General features: G+C 41.2%; 1 protein-coding gene and 1 long non-coding RNA gene across 3 annotated transcripts in view; one reads left to right on the top strand and one right to left on the bottom strand.

Annotated features, from left to right (window-relative positions):
• Nucleotides 1-220: 220 nt before the first annotated feature.
• On the bottom strand, nt 221-8,144 carry LOC117455287 (cbp/p300-interacting transactivator 3-like). 2 transcript variants are annotated; one of them, XM_034094725.2, is made up of 2 exons: nt 8,005-8,144; nt 221-4,054 (listed from the first exon to the last, which is right to left on the bottom strand). In XM_034094725.2, the coding sequence occupies exon 2, from the start codon at nt 4,039-4,041 to the stop codon at nt 3,208-3,210; it is 834 nt and encodes a 277-aa protein (XP_033950616.1). In that variant the 5' UTR covers nt 4,042-4,054; nt 8,005-8,144; the 3' UTR covers nt 221-3,207. The 2 variants fall into 2 exon arrangements, with proteins under 2 accessions (XP_033950616.1, XP_033950615.1); XM_034094724.2 differs by having other exon boundaries at nt 7,966-8,143.
• A 2,414-nt stretch (nt 8,145-10,558) lies between these two features.
• LOC117455371 (uncharacterized) overlaps nt 10,559-20,675 on the top strand; it is a 94,406-nt gene continuing 84,289 nt past the window's right edge. Inside the window, exons 1-3 of the long non-coding RNA XR_004553087.2 lie at nt 10,559-10,766; nt 13,594-13,702; nt 20,546-20,626. This is a non-coding gene — a long non-coding RNA (uncharacterized lncRNA). The remainder of the gene's footprint in view (nt 10,767-13,593; nt 13,703-20,545; nt 20,627-20,675) is intronic.

Below are 20,675 nucleotides of genomic sequence, written 5' to 3'. Positions count from 1 at the left end.
TTAGGATCTGTTTGCACTTTGCTCTTGTGTTTGATCATCGCTTCGTGTGGGTGGAGAAAAGTCTTAAACCAACAACAGATCAAACTCAAATAGGAAGAATATCCAGCACCATGGTTCACACTGCTACAGTATATATCATAAGCAATATAAATGTATGGCTCCTGATGTAAAAATGTAAGTATGTACCAACAGTAGAATAACTGACATCCAAGGAAAAACATTTCTTTAAATAAATATTTTATTTGAAAATAAATACATTTTCTTAAAATAGAATCAATAACATTACAAAAGCTTTGTGGAGGTGGGACAGGAAGGGGGGGGGGGTTACCCAAATGAATGATGTGTTGTAATTTGGAACAAGGAGTACAATCTCACACGTTTATCTACCATCTGAAGACGCCACCACGTGTGCATTCTCCTCTGCATTGTGGGAAAGTGTTGGCATCCCGAACATGCAGTCCGCCCATAAACCATCCCTTAACCCACACTGAATCTACACAGCAGTTTGTAAAAATGTAGGATATAATCTCTCGTTAACACATCGAAAAATCAGCCACTGATTTACATTTACATTTGACAATGTTTTTTTATCGGCAAAAAAGTACCTTAAATGTGTTCACCTCTAGTCTACAGTACAAAGATACGATACACAAGAAGGCTGCGCTTTGTCATACAGCGGTAATCAGAGGTCTCTAAGGCCAGGAGGATTTTCTGCGAGCTCGTAGGCAGGAAGGCGTCTCTTTTCTGCCTTTAAAACAGCGAGTCAAAGCCCAGTGTGTGAGGAGGCAGATCTTCAGAAAGACAGAACATTGAAGAGTGATGCAGGAATGAGTCCTAAAACCAGGAAACTAGTTAGCATTTTAGCACTTCTGGGCTACCTTCAATGGTTTCTTTGAGCGTGTTTTTGGTTGTTAGCCTCAAATAAGGTCTGTGTTTAACACAAGCTGAAGAGATTTTATTTCTATGACATAAAATACGTCAGTAAATAAATACCCCACTGGTGGATTTAAACACAGCGGTTGCTAACAAGTGTGTAAATGAGACGACTAAACGTCATCACGCTCAACATTAGCCGCCTTTAGCTTAGCGGTGGTGACATGAAGTCATGTGACCGTGCTGTAGTTCCTTTATAGCCAATCATTAGCCGCCTTTAGCTTAGCGGGCCCGACATGAAGTCATGTGACCGTGCTGTTGTTCCTTTATAGCCCAACATTAGCCGCCTTTAGCTTAGCGGGCCCGACATGAAGTCATGTGACCGTGCTGTAGTTCCTTTACAGCCCAACATTAGCCGCCTTTAGCTTAGCGGTGGTGACATGAAGTCATGTGACCGTGCTGTAGTTCCTTTATAGCCAATCATTAGCCGCCTTTAGCTTAGCGGTGGTGACATGAAGTCATGTGACCGTGCTGTAGTTCCTTTGTAGCCCAACATTAGCCGCCTTTAGCTTAGCGGTGGTGACATGAAGTCATGTGACCGTGCTGTAGTTCCTTTATAGCCAATCATTAGCCGCCTTTAGCTTAGCGGTGGTGACATGAAGTCATGTGACCGTGCTGTAGTTCCTTTATAGCCCAACATTAGCTTAGCGGTGGTGAGATGAAGTCATGTGACCGTGCTGTTGTTCCTTTATAGCCCAATGTTAGCTTTGTACTTCAGAAATCATAACGTGGTGTTAATATGTGGAGATTTTCCTGCTGAACAAAACGTGAAAGTATCATAAACGTTTGTTTGACAGATTATTTTCTGCATAATCCAAAATACACAATGCTACCTTCAGGGTCGGCCTACAAAAATACGTCATCTGCACCACTCCACATCGCCGCCCTGACCCTCTAACAGCGCCACAAATAGCTTTAAACCAGTGCAGGACGTTTTCTCTCCACCAGCCTACAGCAGCAAAGCAGCAACCTTGACAAAAACCTAATTACCAACTGCACAAAAAAAAAGCCCTACAGAACATGTCCGTTTTATAATTATTGAGTCATTGGAGAATGTGCGAGCCGACCTCAATTAAGACAAGCGCGTGAGAACGTGTAATTTAAATGTAATCAGTGGAAAAGCAGCGGCGTAAGCTAATCTAGGGCAAGAACAACAACTTCTGCACGCTCTGTGCTCCCTTCTGCAGAATAGAAAATCAATACCACAGGTAGCAGATTTAAATAATGATTAAGCTAAGTGCTGCAGGGAGTGGCGGGGGGGGGGGGGGGGGGTGCATCCACACATTGTGTCCACAGTTTAAGACCTCTCGCCGATCTCCTTCAGCTCCCAGGGTTTAAGGGAGGATGTCGTTCAGCGGGTTTTAAATGCCTCACTGCACTGACTACACACAAACACACCGGTTCTTCTACCACACACTTCTTTTTTTGTCTTTTTGGAAATAAAAGCCCATCTCAGAACTGCGACTTCACCCTTTTTTCGTTTGGCTTTTCTAGATCTTGTAACAGGCCACAGTTATTTCTCCCTCATTTAAGATTCTTGTTATCCTGCTAAAGCAATAACCCCAACATTTGCTTTTGTCGTGGAGCAGAGGCCATTTCCTAAAAAGATAAATGCTTTGTTTCTAAGCCGACTTCTCGAAGCAATGCGCTACTTTTCCCGATGATTAAATCACAGTTAATTAGCGCGGCGCCTTTAATGATTGTTGATTTAATCCAGAGTCAGGTAAATGACACTGAAGGAATCAATGCTGCACATTTCACCCAGCCGACCCCAGATACACCTCATCAGGAAAGCAGCACATGCGCCTGCCTTTCATGGAAACGTGGACGTTTTAGTTTTTTTTGTAGTTTTTGAAGAGCCAGCCTTCAATATGCACGTCGGAAAAAAGAATCCCTTCATTCTTGTACAAACAAACTCAAGACGACTACCTTTTAAAAATGTCTCTGCTACTGTTTGAAGGTGTCAGTTAGAGGATGTAGCAGATCCCGATGGATAGTCTTTTCAGGTTTGTTTTCGATATCCCAAAGCCTTCGCAACGCAGACACATGTGCTGAAGGGCCGGATGGGTCCAAACGGGACGCCTCGTCAATTCAGCCGAAGATCTTCCTGGCAACGGCTCACAGAGGAGAAACCCAGCGTGCTTTCCTCAGTGTCAACGTAAAGGCGGCAGAAACACAGCCGAACAACAGAAAAGAGAGATCGTCTCCTCCTCCTCGCTGTGCTACTCATTCTTTGGGGGGGTCGTCCAGTCTTAAAACAAAGCAGCTTGGTTCTCAGCAGCTCACCGTGCTCGGCTGCTGTTTGCACACAAAGTCTGAAATGAAGTCGAACTCGTTCTGTCCCAGGTAGAGCTCGGGCAGCTCCTGAACGCGGTCCAACCCGAACTCCAGCACCAGCGACGTCAGCACCTCCTCGTCGATCAGATCCATGTCAGTGTTTTGTGCCTGAGGTCCTCCGAGGTGCTGCATGCCTGAATGAAGCTGCGCCGGATTCACCCGGTACTGAGCTCCGTTCTGCATGTGGTGACCGTTCGAAGCCAGAGGGTGTCCGTGGTACTGCGTGTTGAGTTTCTGCAGGTGCATGCTGGCCATCAGCTGCTGGGAGGTGAGGTTTCCGGGGATGTACTGCTGTGGGTGTCCCTGTTGCTGTTGTTGTGGATGCCCCTGTTGTTGTTGTTGTTGTTGTTGTGGGTGTCCCTGTTGTAATTGTTGTTGTTGTGGATGCCCTTGTTGCTGTTGTTGTTGTTGTTGTTGTTGTTGTTGTTGTTGTTGTTGTTGTTGGGGGTGCATGTGGTGCTGCTGCTGCTGCTGCTGCTGCTGCTGCTGCTGCTGCTGCTGCTGCTGCCCGTTGTACATCATGTTCCCGGACATCATCTGGTGGTGGTGGTTGGCCATCGGAGCAGCGTTCACGGGGGCCATGCCTCCGGGGCCCACCATGCCCTGCCGCTGCCTCATGGCGGCCTCCATGTTGCTCTGGGGGTTTCTCCCATAATGCATCACCTGGCTGTTGTGCACTGTGCGCAGGCCGGGCTGACCCTGGTGCTGCGGGGGTCCGTTCATGCCCATCCTGAAGCCGTGCTGCATGGGCATCATCATGTGTTCAGCCATGGCCTCTATCGCCCTGGGAAAAAAAATTACAGAAAATTAGATTTCAAATATAACCCATTATAATTACAATATGCATCATGCCTAAAATACCCATGATTTAAAGGGGCCCAGTTCTGCTTGTTGGGGTTTTCCCCCTCTCTCGTCAGGTGTGGTATAGGTTTTAATGCATGTAAATGATCTGCAAAGGCTAAAATCCCAGTGTTCCCTCCAGAGGGAGTTTCTCCCTCCACACCCACCCACCGACCGCCTGAAACGCCTCCATTAGATCGCCAAGCGGTCGACCAATCACAGCAGAGCCGGCCAGCTAACCAATCAGAGCAGACTGGGCTCTGGTTTCAGACAGAGGGTGAAAATAGGTGCTGCAGCACAGGCAGTATGTGAAAAATAAAGAGCTTTTTGAACATTAAAGCATGGAGACATATAGAGACACTACATACTGATATACACCTGAGCATCAGCAGGAGAGGACTCTTTAAAGTAGAGACACTACATACTGATATACACCTGAACATCAGCAGGAGAGGACTCTTTAAAGTAGAGACACTACATACTGATATACACCTGAACATCAGCTGGAGAGGACTCTTTAAAGTAGAGACACTACATACTGATATACACCTGAGCATCAGCAGGAGAGGACACTTTAAAGTAGAGACACTACATACTGATATACACCTGAACATCAGCAGGAGAGGACTCTTTAAAGTAGAGACACTACATACTGATATACACCTGAACATCAGCAGGAGAGGACTCTTTAAAGTAGAGACACTACATACTGATATACACCTGAACATCAGCAGGAGAGGACTCTTTAAAGTAGAGACACTACATACTGATATACACCTGAACATCAGCAGGAGAGGACTCTTTAAAGTAGAGACACTACATACTGATATACACCTGAACATCAGCAGGAGAGGACTCTTTAAAGTAGAGACACTACATACTGATATACACCTGAACATCAGCAGGAGAGGACTCTTTAAAGTGGAGACACTACATACTGATATACACCTGAACATCAGCAGGAGAGGACTCTTTAAAGTAGAGACACTACATACTGATATACACCTGAACATCAGCAGGAGAGGACTCTTTAAAGTGGAGACACTACATACTGATATACACCTGAGCATCAGCAGGAGAGGACTCTTTAAAGTAGAGACACTACATACTGATATACACCTGAGCATCAGCAGGAGAGGACTCTTTAAAGTAGAGACACTACATACTGATATACACCTGAACATCAGCAGGAGAGGACTCTTTAAAGTAGAGACACTACATACTGATATACACCTGAACATCAGCTGGAGAGGACTCTTTAAAGTAGAGACACTACATACTGATATACACCTGAGCATCAGCAGGAGAGGACTCTTTAAAGTAGAGACACTACATACTGATATACACCTGAACATCAGCAGGAGAGGACTCTTTAAAGTAGAGACACTACATACTGATATACACCTGAACATCAGCAGGAGAGGACTCTTTAAAGTAGAGACACTACATACTGATATACACCTGAACATCAGCAGGAGAGGACTCTTTAAAGTAGAGACACTACATACTGATATACACCTGAACATCAGCAGGAGAGGACTCTTTAAAGTAGAGACACTACACACTGATATACACCTGAACATCAGCAGGAGAGGACTCTTTAAAGTAGAGACACTACATACTGATATACACCTGAACATCAGCAGGAGAGGACTCTTTAAAGTGGAGACACTACATACTGATATACACCTGAACATCAGCAGGAGAGGACTCTTTAAAGTAGAGACACTACATACTGATATACACCTGAACATCAGCAGGAGAGGACTCTTTAAAGTAGAGACACTACATACTGATATACACCTGAACATCAGCAGGAGAGGACTCTTTAAAGTGGAGACACTACATACTGATATACACCTGAACATCAGCTGGAGAGGACTCTTTAAAGTAGAGACACTACATACTGATATACACCTGAACATCAGCAGGAGAGGACTCTTTAAAGTAGAGACACTACATACTGATATACACCTGAACATCAGCAGGAGAGGACTCTTTAAAGTAGAGACACTACATACTGATATACACCTGAACATCAGCAGGAGAGGACTCTTTAAATGGGCAAATTCACAATTTCCCTCATGAAGTGCAGCCTACTCAACACCAGGAGTGCTACTCAGCCTGGTTTCATATCGTACTAAAGTGAATATCTTTGGACTTTGATCATTTTCTGACATCTTATAGACCAAACTATTAAACCATGAAGTTATCCACAGATTAATTCATGAAGGATGATTTTCAATTGGTGTTGTGAGCCTGGAAAGCTAAAATGTGAAAATTAGAACATTTGACCAGAAAGAAAAATGAAATCCGAGTTGTCCAAATTGCAGAATTAGGATAATTGTAAAATCAAAAACATAAATTGACTAATCAAATGAATCCCATACATCCCCCAAAGCCTTCGATGACACCAGGGTTTCCTGAGTTTACGCATATTTTAAACCACAAATATGAGCATTTAAGAGGTATGGACGATCAAACAAGGAAACAGCCACTATCCAATTGCATTATAGGAAATGCAGTATCCAATGTTTTGGGATTTTTTACCCAAACTAGAGATTAAAAATCAGCCCACTAATACTAAACCACTGGAGTTACCCTTTACAAACACTCCTTCTCTAGTTTCTATTTCTCTTCTTGAACCACATCAGAAGTATCCTTTTTTTTTTTTAAACACTAATCTCTAACCTCCACACCAGTGAGTGTATTATCACACCGACGAGGGAGGGCAGTAATACCCTTGCTTGCAGCCAAAAGGACGCAGAGGAATGCTCCCCCTCCCCAAACCAGTCATTACAAAAAGATCCTCAATTAAGATTACCAACAGATGACAAACAGATCACACTGAAACTCTAATGTGCTTTGATTGGCTTGTTAAAGCGTTAAGCGATGTTAGCTGATAAAACAAGACACTTCCCTGTCCAATAAAACCCCGATAAAATCATGCTCTGGAGCTTCTCATTCAGACACTTTTGAAAAAATGACAATATAACACAAGCATGAAACGCTACAAGGTGAATTCTAATCATTATTTTATGCTCCTCCAAAATGTACTGTTTCGGCCTCTTCACCGCTTCAATTAAATCCTTTGGCTGAAACAAGACCACTTCCACCTCCAACAACAGACTAAATTCCTCCGTTTAAACTCATTGCTCTGGGAGCTTCTCATTCAGCCACTTTAATGAGCGTGAAGCATGAAAACCTCTTTTTTTCTTCTGCAAGGTGAAATTTCATTACTTTATGATCCTCCAAAAATGAACAGTTTTTCTTTTTTACCCCTGAACCGATTAAAGCAATTGAATCCTTTTAGCTGATTTGTACATTTCCCTGCTGTGGGACAAATAAAAGGAATTCTGATTCTGATCAAACAAGACACTTCCAGATCCAGTAACAGCCTAAAGTCCTCCTAGAAATGATCTGATTCAGCCACTTTGTAAATGACATTATTAAACAAGCTGCCATGTAACGCTGCAAGGTGAAATCCAATCATTACTTTATGATCCCCCCAACAAAATTAACTGTTTCTACCCCGGAATGCTTGGAGCAATAACAGCCTAGAATCCCCCTTAAAAGCATGCTCTTGTTCCCTAATTATATCGCTTTTAAATCCCACGAAAAGGAACTGTGTTTCCCTTACTGCTTGAATCAATTGAATCATTTTTAGCTGATAAATCCTCCTTAAATCAGGCTCTAATGTTATCGAATTATATCCGTGTAGTTTATCATTCAGCCACTTTGTAAATGACATGAAACCATGTAACGCTGCAAGGTGAAATCCAATCATTACATAAAACAGTCCGCGGTGCGAACCCCTGTTTAAGGAGGAAACACAGGAATAAAAACAGCACCTACCCGATGTTTAAATGTGGATTTGTGGAGAAGTTTCCGTACCGAAGGGGGGGGTCTCTGTGCAGCTGGTGATCCGGCTACATGCAGCCTTCCAGTGGATAGGAACTGTGCTGTGCGGCGTCTCGGCAGTCAGTTTGTTTTCTGGGTCAACTCAGGGATTATATGCATGTGGTATAAAGCCGAGAGAGGGAGAGATATGGAGGGAGAGAGGAGGAGCCAGCGTCCCTCTTCTCTCCTTTGTTGCCATTGGTCCTCCCCCTTAATCACTGAGCAAAGAAACACTCACTCTAACCTCCACTGATCCTCCGAGCAGCAGATCACTGTGACCGGGGGAGAGAGATCTGTGTCCGGGGAGAGAGCTGCCTCTAACCCGCCGGCCTTCACCACCCTCTCCCTGTAATGATCCCTAATGATCCATACTGTGTTACCGCCGGAAATATGTCTGTTTATATTGCAGGGATTATGTTTAACGACCACTTCCTGCTCCTGAGAAATGATATGTTGACATGTTGCATTACACTGGAGTTGATCGATGAACACTCCTCATCAACAAACTCCTACTAATTTTTTAACATAATTTAAAAATCCTTTACAGAACAATACAATAGACATAAAACCAACAATAACATACATACAATCATGGAACATAAGACCTGATAAGAAGAGTAACAATTTATTAGTTGACATATTAAGTAAGAACTCATATTGAATACGACATATTAAACCTATTTACACCTCCAGTTGAATAAACTGCTGGCTGTAACTGACACCAAAACAACAAGCTAAAAGATGCTAAAAAGCTTCATAAAGTTATACGAAAGTGCTGAAGTTAAGGTTCAGTATAGGTTTAATAACACCTTTCACATAATTTGATCCATTATTCAATCATCAGGATCCTTTATTTATCCCAAAACGGGGAAATGTACATTGTAACAGGAAAGGGACGGTGCGGATAAGAGGAACACACAACCAGTAGACTAACAAATCAAATAAGTACATGCAAAAAAGTAAACTCTTTAATAATCATATTTTGCAGTCCAACACTTGATTTACCGTTCTCCCAAGATATGTCTGTGCTATGTTATTTGTAAGCGTTTGCTGCAGAGACTCAGAGGAACACGTCTTGTGTAAGCTTCAATTAAGTTGGATTGGACCTGGATTGAATATCCGCAGGGTTAAAGTGTTATGTACAAAAAAATCTATACAGGTATAAAATAAACAACCTTATCGACCAGAGGGAAACAATTGCCAATGAACATTATCGCTGCAGCATTTACATTCCCTTCAGAAAGTGTTAAGCAAAACCACTTGGTGTAAATATGTTATTTTTAGCAGATTGCACAAGCACACTGTAGAAGCCAAAACCAAAAATGTGATGACACAACAGAAAATGCCACAAAATACAACTGTGGTGGTTTGGAAGAAATGCCAACATTACCCAAGCAGAATTGGTTTTGTCTTGGGGATTTTTATGGAAATATCAATTAGAATTTGTCAAGATGAAAGAGTATCTTGACACTTTTTAACATTTTATCTGTCAGCTATGTGCCGCTCCAATATCAATGGTTAACTTGGCAGTGAAATATTTACAATCCAAAGGTTAGACATCCTTAAAATAGTGCTTTCACGTGATTTATTCTGATGTACCACTATCTGAAAACATACTTAAATTGAATACACTGCACTTCTGTGGGCTATAACTGACCTTACTAAAAAATCCGGTTTACTTTTAGCTCAGAGAGACCCTGTCCACAAGAAAATGTCAATTTTTGGCTTCATTTTCATGGAGTTAAAGAAGGTTATGTTTGAAACAACAAAAATGGCATAACCTTCCTCCTTCAAAATAGAGCAATAAATACCTCACAGTCAATTCAATCCACCTTTGCTGCACCAGGCTAACTCGGTACTAAAATTGCTTTTTGAAGCTGTAGGGAAGAATTGACACATATTCAACCTTCCTGTTGACGAGTAATATTTGACGCTGTCGGCAGGTGTATTTTCTTTAGTCACATAACTGGAAGCCATGACTAGATTGCCAATTATACTCTGTTAAAGTTTGTTTCCGAAAGTGTTATAAAGACTTTAGTGTCGCCAAAACAAGCTGTGTGACGCCCCACAAACTAAAGGTTTACAAAGTTCAACTTAAAACAATTATTTGGACTTAAAGAAGTGACTTTACCAGAAATATGTAACTAGCTGCTCCTTTCTGCAGACTAGAGGTGTAAGGCATTAGGACAGATGGAAGACTGACTGAACTGTTTGCAGTCCAGTTGCATTGAAGAAAAATACATGGAAATCAAAAGGATATCTGCTGCTGGTGACTATTTTGTAACTGCACATTGTAGGTCCGACAATGATATTGGAATGCAATGATACAAGGTTACATAAATGCTGTATAATATCACTATACGAATTATAATAGCGAGCCTATCTGAAATAAAAACGGTATTTCCTGGAATGGCCACTTGAGGCTGGCTCCAAAAGCGAGTCACTCCCCATAGACCTTCATGTTAAAATTCCCAACTGTACAGCAGAAATAGACATGTTTACAGCCAGGTACAAAAAGCTGTTACGGTCTCTATCGCTAATTTCCCTGTTCATGACTGCTGTACGGTGGTGAAATGTAATATAACTCAACCGTTTAAATGATGTTAAGACTTAAAGTGCTGCATCATTAGAGGCGTGTCTGCTTTAGGTGACACTGATCTTGACCCAAACCGTAAATTGCATCTTAATCACAGACATAATATGGCTTGTTGTATTTCTAACTGAACCAACCAACTGTCTATGAAGTCTGTGCCCCGGTGAGTACAGTTATTATTTCATTTAGGCCTTTACGTTAGCATTAACAGGTAGCTGTGTCTGCGCTCATTATACCTGGCTTGTTAGCTTAGCCGTTGTACTAAAAACACACACAAAGATGAGGGTTGTTTATTTATTCAATGAAACACATTAGAATCACACCAATTATTTTGTTAAACAACATTATAAAACAATAGAATTTCACCATTAATATCACATTTAACATGAACTAGGGACACTTTGATAACCAAGCTAGCTAGCTAGTTAGCGCTAGCTTGTAAAGGTTTGTTATGCTAACGGAATCTAACGTCCATGTACCTCAAATGTGTACTTGAGTACCGTACTAAGTTGAGTCAATGTATTTAGTAACTTTCCACCACTGCATCTTTATAATATTATATTTTAGAGACTCATTCTCTCTGAAATGCTGCTGCAATCAAACAGAGTAAAAAGGTCCCCACCCAGCCTGATGGTAATACCTTGTATATAAACAGTCATTGGTTAATACTAGTTTACATCTGAGAAACAAAAGGAAATCAAAGGCAGTAATCCACACAGCAATCTGCCAACAACATCAACATCTCTTCAATGGAGAGCATTTTAAATCTTTAAGACTAACCCACTCACCACTACTTAAGTACGGGTTGAGCATTATAGCAGGCTAATCCATTAAACAAGAGTATCAGAAGAGTTTTGCAGTCATAAACCCACCACATGTATCTATTTGTCAGTCACCTAAATACAGAAATCTAAAAAATATTTTGTTTCTTAGGTTATTTAGTTATCTTCAAACAACATTACATTACATGTTAGACGCTTTTATCCAAAGCGATTTACATACTCAATACTGTGGACAATCCCCAAACCCCCATCAATTTAGCGAAAATTAAGGCTATTAATTAAAAAGTATTAAATGGCATTTTCCAAGGTATTACATTGTGCAGCTTGTTTTCAATAAGTATATAAATTGTCCAGAGAGGTTGTGTTCTACAGTCTGCCTGAATGTAATCATGGCGTAGGTGTGCAGTGTGATTCTGTGTAGTTTATTTATGGCATCCCGTTGGATTTGACGTCAGCTGAACAGAACATCGCGTGCTCACTGCTTGATAGCGCGTGAAGGTCCGTTTACGCCGGTTGTTAAACAACATCGTTATGGGGAAATTAAAGTTTGCGTCCAAATGGTTGGAAGATAAGGAGGAAGGACAATCAATACTTTCACACACACATACGGGTTTTGGGCCGAGGGCGACACCGTACTTCCGGTATGCGCCATTTCACGCGAGGTGCAAGCGGAATATCATAGTCTATCGCCTTAATCAATATCTAGTCAACTCTAAAATACCACATATATGCAATAGCATGATAATATTATTGTGACAAGTGGGGTATTCACCTGGTGTTTCCAGAAGATAGACGTAGATGCAGCCACAATCGACGAATGCCACTTTCGAGGGTCGTTTTTCCATACATCTGCAGGCAGTCTGAAAGGGCAACCCGACAACCCACACAGCTCCAGTTTACGCTGGTAACGACCTAGAGCACACCCCTCAAGTCCAGAGATGTAATCCGAAGACATGCAGCGATTTCTTCGGTCGTTAATTCAGAAAAAAAACCTAGTGCGTTCTGCCTGGCTACGTTAGCTAGCTGTTTAGCACCTCCAGGATATTAGCACCTCCAGGAAAATGGCGTATTTATATATATATATATGGCGCGCGTTGCATTGTGGGTAGCTCGTGACGTCGCTGTGTGTGAAAGAATAGTCAATGTGAGGTAAAGTGTGTCGCCAATGTAACCGGTTAAATCTCCAAGTGGCGATGAGGTTTAAAATGTATGAAAAGGGTCTTAAGAAAGGTGTTACATTTGACTTCAGGATTCCTGCTGTACCCTGTGACTGCAGTGGGATTTGACCATGTGCTCCCCTGATACGAACACCAACATACTAGTCCACTACGCCACAGCCTCCCTACAACAAGCACAAGTGAATCCACTTTAGAGTCTATCCCTCTGTTTTATGTGGAAAAACTGTGAATGACAGGAAGAAATTGAGTAAAAGATCAGATTCACTTCCCTGCCTCGTGCACCAGATTTGAGTTTTGAGTCAATTTCGCAGAAACAAACCCCCCGTGGAGCTAACTATCCCCTAAACACTTATGCAACCGACTCATTTATGTCTAACAAAATCAATTAAAATCTTTTTACTCAGGGTTTTAAACAAAGGTCGAGGGTCAGGGGCCCTTCAAGGGGTACCAGACAGGCACAATGGTGGTGGTGGCTACAGGAAAACAGCATACGCATATTGCATAGCTTGATATGAAATCTGACTTTTAAAAATATGGTTTCTGAATTTGAAACACTTCAGTTAGTGTCATTACAAATAAAAATGTGAAATTCCAAAATAAGTGAAAAAAGAATTGAAAGTATGGTTCCTGGTTCCTAGCAATGAAAACAAATAGAAATTCAATATGCATTTATTTTATCTTTACCAACATTAGTTGCTGTTTAGCACACGTTACATATATGTGTGGGATTACAGATAGCTTCAGTTATTTAGTCAATGTAGAGGTGATGATTTCTGAACGGTTTTTAAGGTTAAAACATTTCATGAATCCACATATTTTCAGATGTTTATTTTCAGGTTGAATTTCACCTGAGATCAGTTTGAAGTCTATTGCATGTAGCTGTTCACCCGTGATTTTCAAATGTATTAACTATCTTCGATTTCATTTGCATTGATGAAAACCTAAGAGATACCGATAAGCCGTCAACGGAAACGCCATCACCTTAACCCCTCAATCGTGTTTTAATAACAGCAAACCTTGTCGTTCGCAGCCTGATGGAAATTGAAGCACCTCCAGCCAGCCATGCAGTCCTTTTGTTTTGGCCTCCCGATCCCTCCCTCTCTGTGTGGAGAAAGTCAAACCCCCTCAGCAGGAGCTTGGTATGTATTCCTGTTGACACACACACACACACACACACACACACACACACACACACACACACACACACACACACACACACACACACACACACACACACACACACACACACTCCGCTGCAGAGGAATGTGTCCTATTTTTGGGCCCCTGAAGTCAGCTCGACTCTCAGCCTCTTTCTAATGCACCGTTCACTTGACCATTGTGTTGTTGTGTGTTTCTCCTTCAGGAGGACGCTGTGTGTTTTTGATGAGCAGCAGCAGCCTCCTCCACTTATTAACAAGGAGCTGAGTTGTTCTCAGCAGAGCCTGAGTCAGAACATTATTGTTTATTCTGCCAAATACAGCTGGCCTTCAATTTGGGATTTTTCAAGCGTGCATATATCCAGCAGCTTTTTACATTGACTCTAGAATGAATTCACAATTATGAAGTACTTCATAATATCCAAATCATAGTATTTAGTTATTGTCTAACTCTAAGCAAGCCAAGGAATATGTGTATTTCCAAATATGTTCAACCAGTTCTTTTAAAAAGAGCTTCTACAAAATTAATACTTTGCGTATGTTAATTAATTACCAATTATATCTATCCAGATTTGTATGATATCAGGATGGAGGGCATGAAAAATACGCTTTTTTAGCTTTCTCCTCAGAAGTTAAAAGGTTGATACCACTCGTCCGCACGCTAAATATAAAACCAGCAGGTGGTTAGCTTAGCTTAGCACAAAGCCTAGCACAAAGTGAAAACAGCTAGCCTGTCTTTGTTCAAAAGTAAGGAATAGCAATTTATCAGGGTTCAGCATTAGTTGCCGGATTTATCTTAACCTTTGGGTTAACTGTCTTTCCTTGTGTCCAGTGTTTGTGCTAAGCTAAGTTAGCCAGCTGCTAGTGATAAGAAAGCTAGATTCAAAGATGTTAAGGTGCTATTGTTATATGCATAGTAGCTACAGTAAGTCCCAGGCGCCTTAAACATTGCAACATAAATATATATATAACAATAAAATAGTGCAAGAGAAGGTTGCAAGTGAGCATGTGTCTCAAAATGTCTATCTTTTCGTTTAGGTATACTCTTAAAATGCAGGACATCTTAAAATATGTGTTCCTAGACGCCATGGCACAACACATCAGTCATTCCTGCACTGCCAATCTGTCACATGCTGTTAGCAGCGGCTGCCTGTTATAACGTGACAACCCTTCAGACTGATTTCTTGTCATCTGCTCGTCTGAGAGTGACTGGCTGCTCGACAGAGATGTGTTCTGACAGTTCACCACTGAAACGGTTACTCCTGGTTATCGATCATTACTCATAAGATGACTCAGCGGTCCACCACACTATACTCTCTGCACCCCGGAGCCAGCTCATGCTATCAGGAGAATATGATTGTGCTGCGTGCCACATTATGTAATGACCACAGCTTCTATGCAAAGGCTCGAGGAGGGATTGGATTTAATTTGTTTATGTGCAAATGCAACAAAGACAACAACAGCACTGATTCACCCTCTGCCACTTTATATCTAGTTGTTTTCTTGCTTTACCCCCTCACAACGTATTTACGTCCAGGTTTCATATTACTCACTGTTACTGCATATTCCGATAAGGCTTTCTGCGTTGTCACAACATGATTAATGCTGTTTTTTGTTGCAAAAGGCAATTATTATTAATCACAACAGCTCTGCCAGTTGCCCTCATCCAGACAGAGCGTGGTGAAATAGATTTATAAAAAGGTCATTGGAATAAATTGCCTGTTAGGTACAGTAAAATGTGTTTTTGTGTGTCCTCGGGCGACTTACGCTGACTCGAGTCATATTCATTAGACAAGCTGTTTTGTCAATCCTGATCCAATCCACTTGTCCAGATTGTGTGGCCATCTTTGTTTGATGGCCACACAACGGTGGAGGCGCTAACTGCTAGGTGCTAATTAGCTGGTGCAATGACTCATAATATACTTTAATTTAGAATCATATAGTCTATTTGTAAGAAATTATTTTCTTCTAAAAGTGTAACAAGCGAGAACCATGCATTAGCCTTACATTTTGGTTTCATGGGATGGTTAGAAAGCATAGGATAAATTCCAACGACTGACTTGTAAGCTTCCAAAACATCAAGGAGTTTAACGGAGTTGTGAAAATGCATTACTGTGAAAATAATACAACACAATAGACGAATAGTATGTAACTAATAACTTAAACTGGGACTCAATAAAGTAGAGTATCAGCGTTTAACGGTATTGACAATAACTGAACACTAAATACCACTATCGTGTTGATAATGCAAATATAATAATTGTATGTAAATAATCAAACATGCTTTTGTAGAGTTATGGTAAGAGACTCTCTCCACCTCCCAACGTGATTTAGAGTGCAATTCACTTTCACAAAGAGAGCCGAGACCCTCCGTAAACAAAGTCAAAGACGAATTTGACAGCATGGCGAAAATCAGATTTAGTTATTTCAGAGATACCCAGTTGTTTTGTAATCATGATGTTTGATAACCACTTGGATATTAGTTTAAAAACTGAGGTCACCTGAACATTGTGTTTGATGTTATAGTATATCATTATACTTATGATACGGTTTGACACTAAAACTCCACAAAAAACAGGATTTCAAAGTGTACGTGACTCAAAGGCATTGAAATGGGTCAGGTATAAAGAAAAGGGTTGAATTGAGCTGCATGCTTTTAGCCATCAGTGTAATGATCTCAGCTTTATATATCTTTCTAAAACCAGTGAATACTTCCTCCTCCCTCCCTCTCTCTCCCCCCTCCTCTCCTCAGGGGGGGCGTCCCACCTGCTGCTTCAGGTAGTAGCAACAGGAGCATATGTTGTTTTATTAGTGTGTGTTTGTGTGTGTGCAACCACGTGCGTTCAAGCGTGTAAGTCGAGGTGCTGTCTGTGTTTGCATGGCAGGGGGAGGCTCAGATTCCTGGGTCTCTCTGTGTGTTGAGCTCCAGAGGTTACATTTGGCCAACCCACACACACACACACACACACACACACACACACACACACACACACACACACACACACACACACACACACACACCTCCTCACCCCCATCATCAAGTCCTCATCATTCGATCCTGGTAACTCTTTTGCTCGTTAGATAAACACGAAGCCGCTAAATGTGTCTGAACACAAATCTGCAACAGGAAACTGGGGAAATGCTCTCAAGCAACTTCTCTTTTCGGAGCAAAGCACACTGAGAAATGTCTTAAATATAAGGGATTACTTTGTTATCTTTATGTTTAATTAACTTTGGTTTTCTAAGCTCTTAAAAAGGGCTAATTGCTTTCATTTTGACTCAGCATTTAAATGTGTCCCTTCTTCCTACGCCACTGCATCTTGAAAGCCATTATGGTCTTTTCTCCACTACATTTATGTGTATCTGTTATGTGTTTAGCTTTAAAGAAATGTTTTGCTTCCTGCAGCTTGAATATTGCAATATTTCAAATTGGGATTTTGGAAAAAAACTATTATTGTGCAGCAATGAGAAATCCTTTATTCGTCCCAAAGAGGGGACATTTCGATGTTCCGTTTCCACTCTACAGCGAGAAGCTCACGGGGCTTTCCCGAACCCGTGTCGAGAGCTGGAGTTAAATGAAATCTCAGATTTGCCTTCTTAATAGTTTGATTGTGTCCCTCACTTCTGTTTCGCTTCTCATGCACTGATTCGCTAAGCTGAACAGCCAATCAGAGTGATTTCTTTTACCGACAGCCTCCCGATTCGACATGTTGAATCGGTGGCGGAAGGTGTCGGCACGGCCGAAAAGACACGAAGGGGCGGGACACACCGAGACACACCAATCTGAGTAGGGCGACAGGACGCTCATCGACGGCCCGACATCTGTCGATGGCTGAAATCGGCTTGGTGTGTAACGGACTTTACATCAAAGAGAACAGTAAAGAAAGTATTACATAAAGAGTCAAGCAAAGGTTGGACAAATAAGTACACATTCAAGATAGAAAAAGATGATTAGTTAAAATTAGTACTATTATTAACATGAAGTAGAACGTATCAAAATGTATGAATTAGCTTTGTAGTAAATAGTGAAAGTAATCTTAAAAGGCCAGTTGACTAGAATTACAATTGTATTGCCAGTATAGTAATATCTAGCTATGCAGATACGTCTGAGTTAAGTTGTCCAGGTTTTGAGATTTCTAAAATATGAATGTCTGCCTCCCTTCAATACAACAGTGTGTGTGTTGCTGCCCCTTCTCAGAAACTGGATAATCCACAAAATACTCCCTCAAAACTTTTATAGAAACTATTTCTTTGGTCAGTTCGGGTGAGACTTTTTCAAAGCGTTATCAGGACAAACTGACTCTCTGTAACATGATGACATTTTAGCTTCTGCCTCGAGCCGGACACACAGCGGTTTGCAGCCTTTGGCAACACTCGTGCGATAATTACAAATAAGCTCTTGCAAGCTGATGCAGAAAACACAACTCTATAGCGTTTGTTTTGATGAGTGAAATGTGCTAAATGAGCAACAATTGCAAGACTTATCTCATGTTGCAAAATAAAGCTGGCAAATTTGGTGAAACTTCATGTGAAGCGCTTATCTAACTGGAATAAGAAAACATGGATAATTCACTGTTCATGAGCCAATCTCTTAGCACAGTTTTTATCAGCAACAGGAACCAATATTTAAATGAGAACTGAGCCATCTAGGATTAATTAATGGGAATCAGTACACATAGCTACGTATAGTCACAAAGTACATTGTAAAAGTCTAAATAAGTGAGTTCCTCAAACTGAACATGCCAAATGAATCAGATTCTTCCAAGTAACCTGTTTCTAAAAGTATCTGCATAGCGACATGCCACTTGGAAAAATGGCCAATACAGAAAAGTGCTCAAACAAGAACAACAGGCAAAGTAATTATCTTATGACCTTGTCCTCTACTAAAAAGGCTAAACATTAAAATTGTGTATGTTTTTCTCAATTGCAGTCACGTGGGTAATGACTGACCTTTAGCAGAAGCAAAGGTGGAAGTCGTGTGATGTTGTTATATCACCACCAAAAGTCACAGGAATGAGGTCGAGGTGTGAAGCATTAGATGGCAACATAAACATCAGGGTGTGTGTCCATCTCTCGCCTCAGCCAATTTGTTTTGGTATTGCTGCGAGAATTTAATGTGTATTACTTTCAGAGGACAGTTTGGATACAGTCTTGGTCAAGTTTGTGATGAAACGTTCACAAAATGTCAAAAATCGCAAAAAGGAAAGTTCCAGAACATCATTTAGCATAACACCATTTAGCATAACATCATTTAGCATAACATCATTTAGCATAACACCATTTAGCATAACATCATTTAGCATAACATCATTTAGCATAACATCATTTAGCATAACATCATTTAGCATAACATCATTTAGCATAACACCATTTAGCATAACATCATTTAGCATAACACCATTTAGCATAACATCATTTAGCATAACACCATTTAGCATAACACCATTTAGCATAACACCATTTAGCATAACATCATTTAGCATAACAATTAGCGGCGTGCTTCTGTTTTGTTCTTTTGAGTAATTGGCCTTTGGACCATGGCATCACCTTTTGGCTTTAGCTTGGACGTGTCACGAATAGAGTGCCGCAGTGACGCGTCCTAACACCCGGAAGGAGTTTTAGACGCGTCAGTAAACTCCTTCCGGTTCCTTCGACAAAAACGCAATTTCTCCATAAGATTTTGGAAACTAGCTGGAAATCAGGTCTGTGGTTGACACACATTTAAGAGACGGATCACGTTTTGTTCAGCCGGATAATCTCCACATGTCGACCCTGCTTTTATAATCTTCTAATCATAAATCTAGTCGCCAGAAGCAAAATGCTAACGTTATGCTATAAAGGAACTACAGCAGGGTCGCTGCTTCAACGTCACGCCGACTTCAGATCCATATTCAAAAATACAGATTTGAAATTGTACAAGTTGAAGTGTTTGTTTGAACAGTCTGCAGGAGGCAGGGACTTGCTTTCAAGCAGAACAGGGCAAACAAACTTTGTGGGAGTGTTTACGTGTTCGGTGTAATGACGTAAAACGGCCTCGACAACTTCTGTAGTCCTATTCAGCCACTTGGTAACAACCATCGTTTTTCAGACACGTCAACTCTTCTCAACCACAGACCTTATTTCGAGCTATTTTCCAAACTCCTATGGAGAAATCCCGTTGCTTTTTTGTCGAAGGAACCGGAAGAGGTAACATGCTAACTTACTTCCGGGTTTTAGGACGCGTCACTGCGGCACTCTATAGCCTTTTGGTTTTATCTCCTTAAACTGACATGTGAGTATTATCAAATTATCAAGTTTTATCAATCTTTGTGTATATGCTTAAAGAATACTTTTAGCCATAAGCAGAACCATCCCGCAACAATAAGATATACTTTATGAAAGCTGTTTCTTCAAACGGACGTGTGTGTGTATTTTTGAAGCGGGCCATCGGACAAATGGGCGTTTTGTTCGCGCTAGAATGAACAGTTGGGCAGATGATATTGGGCTTTTCTGTTTTTACCATTGGGGTTTAGTAATAATGGGCCATTGGGGAAATGGCATCGCACCACTCGCCTTATGGCTTTAGCTCCGTATACACTGACATCAGAATCAGAATCGGCTATTACCAAGTAGGTTTACACATAAGAGGAAGTTGCTTTGGTATTGTCAATCTTCATGTATATCAAGAACTCCAAAAAAAACGTATAGCCTAAAAAGAACGGTACCGGTATACTGTATACACTTTTTTCCCACTTTTTGGATCAACGGGCCATCGGACAACTGGGCGTTTTTGTTTTTTGGATATCGAATTGTTGGACAAATGGGTTTTTCTGCTTTATTTTATAGTCACGGCTTGGAAAAAGACGCTAAATGAAGAGAGATGGGAAGACATGCAAAAATGACTGAAATCAAACCCAGACCTACGTGGTAAGTACTCATCCTTCTTATCCTGGATATTATCCATTGTGTCCCTTTA

This window comes from Pseudochaenichthys georgianus, chromosome 11, assembly GCF_902827115.2.
Source record: "Pseudochaenichthys georgianus chromosome 11, fPseGeo1.2, whole genome shotgun sequence".
NCBI lineage: Eukaryota > Metazoa > Chordata > Actinopteri > Perciformes > Channichthyidae > Pseudochaenichthys > Pseudochaenichthys georgianus.
This window is presented reverse-complemented; position numbering and strand designations above follow the sequence as displayed.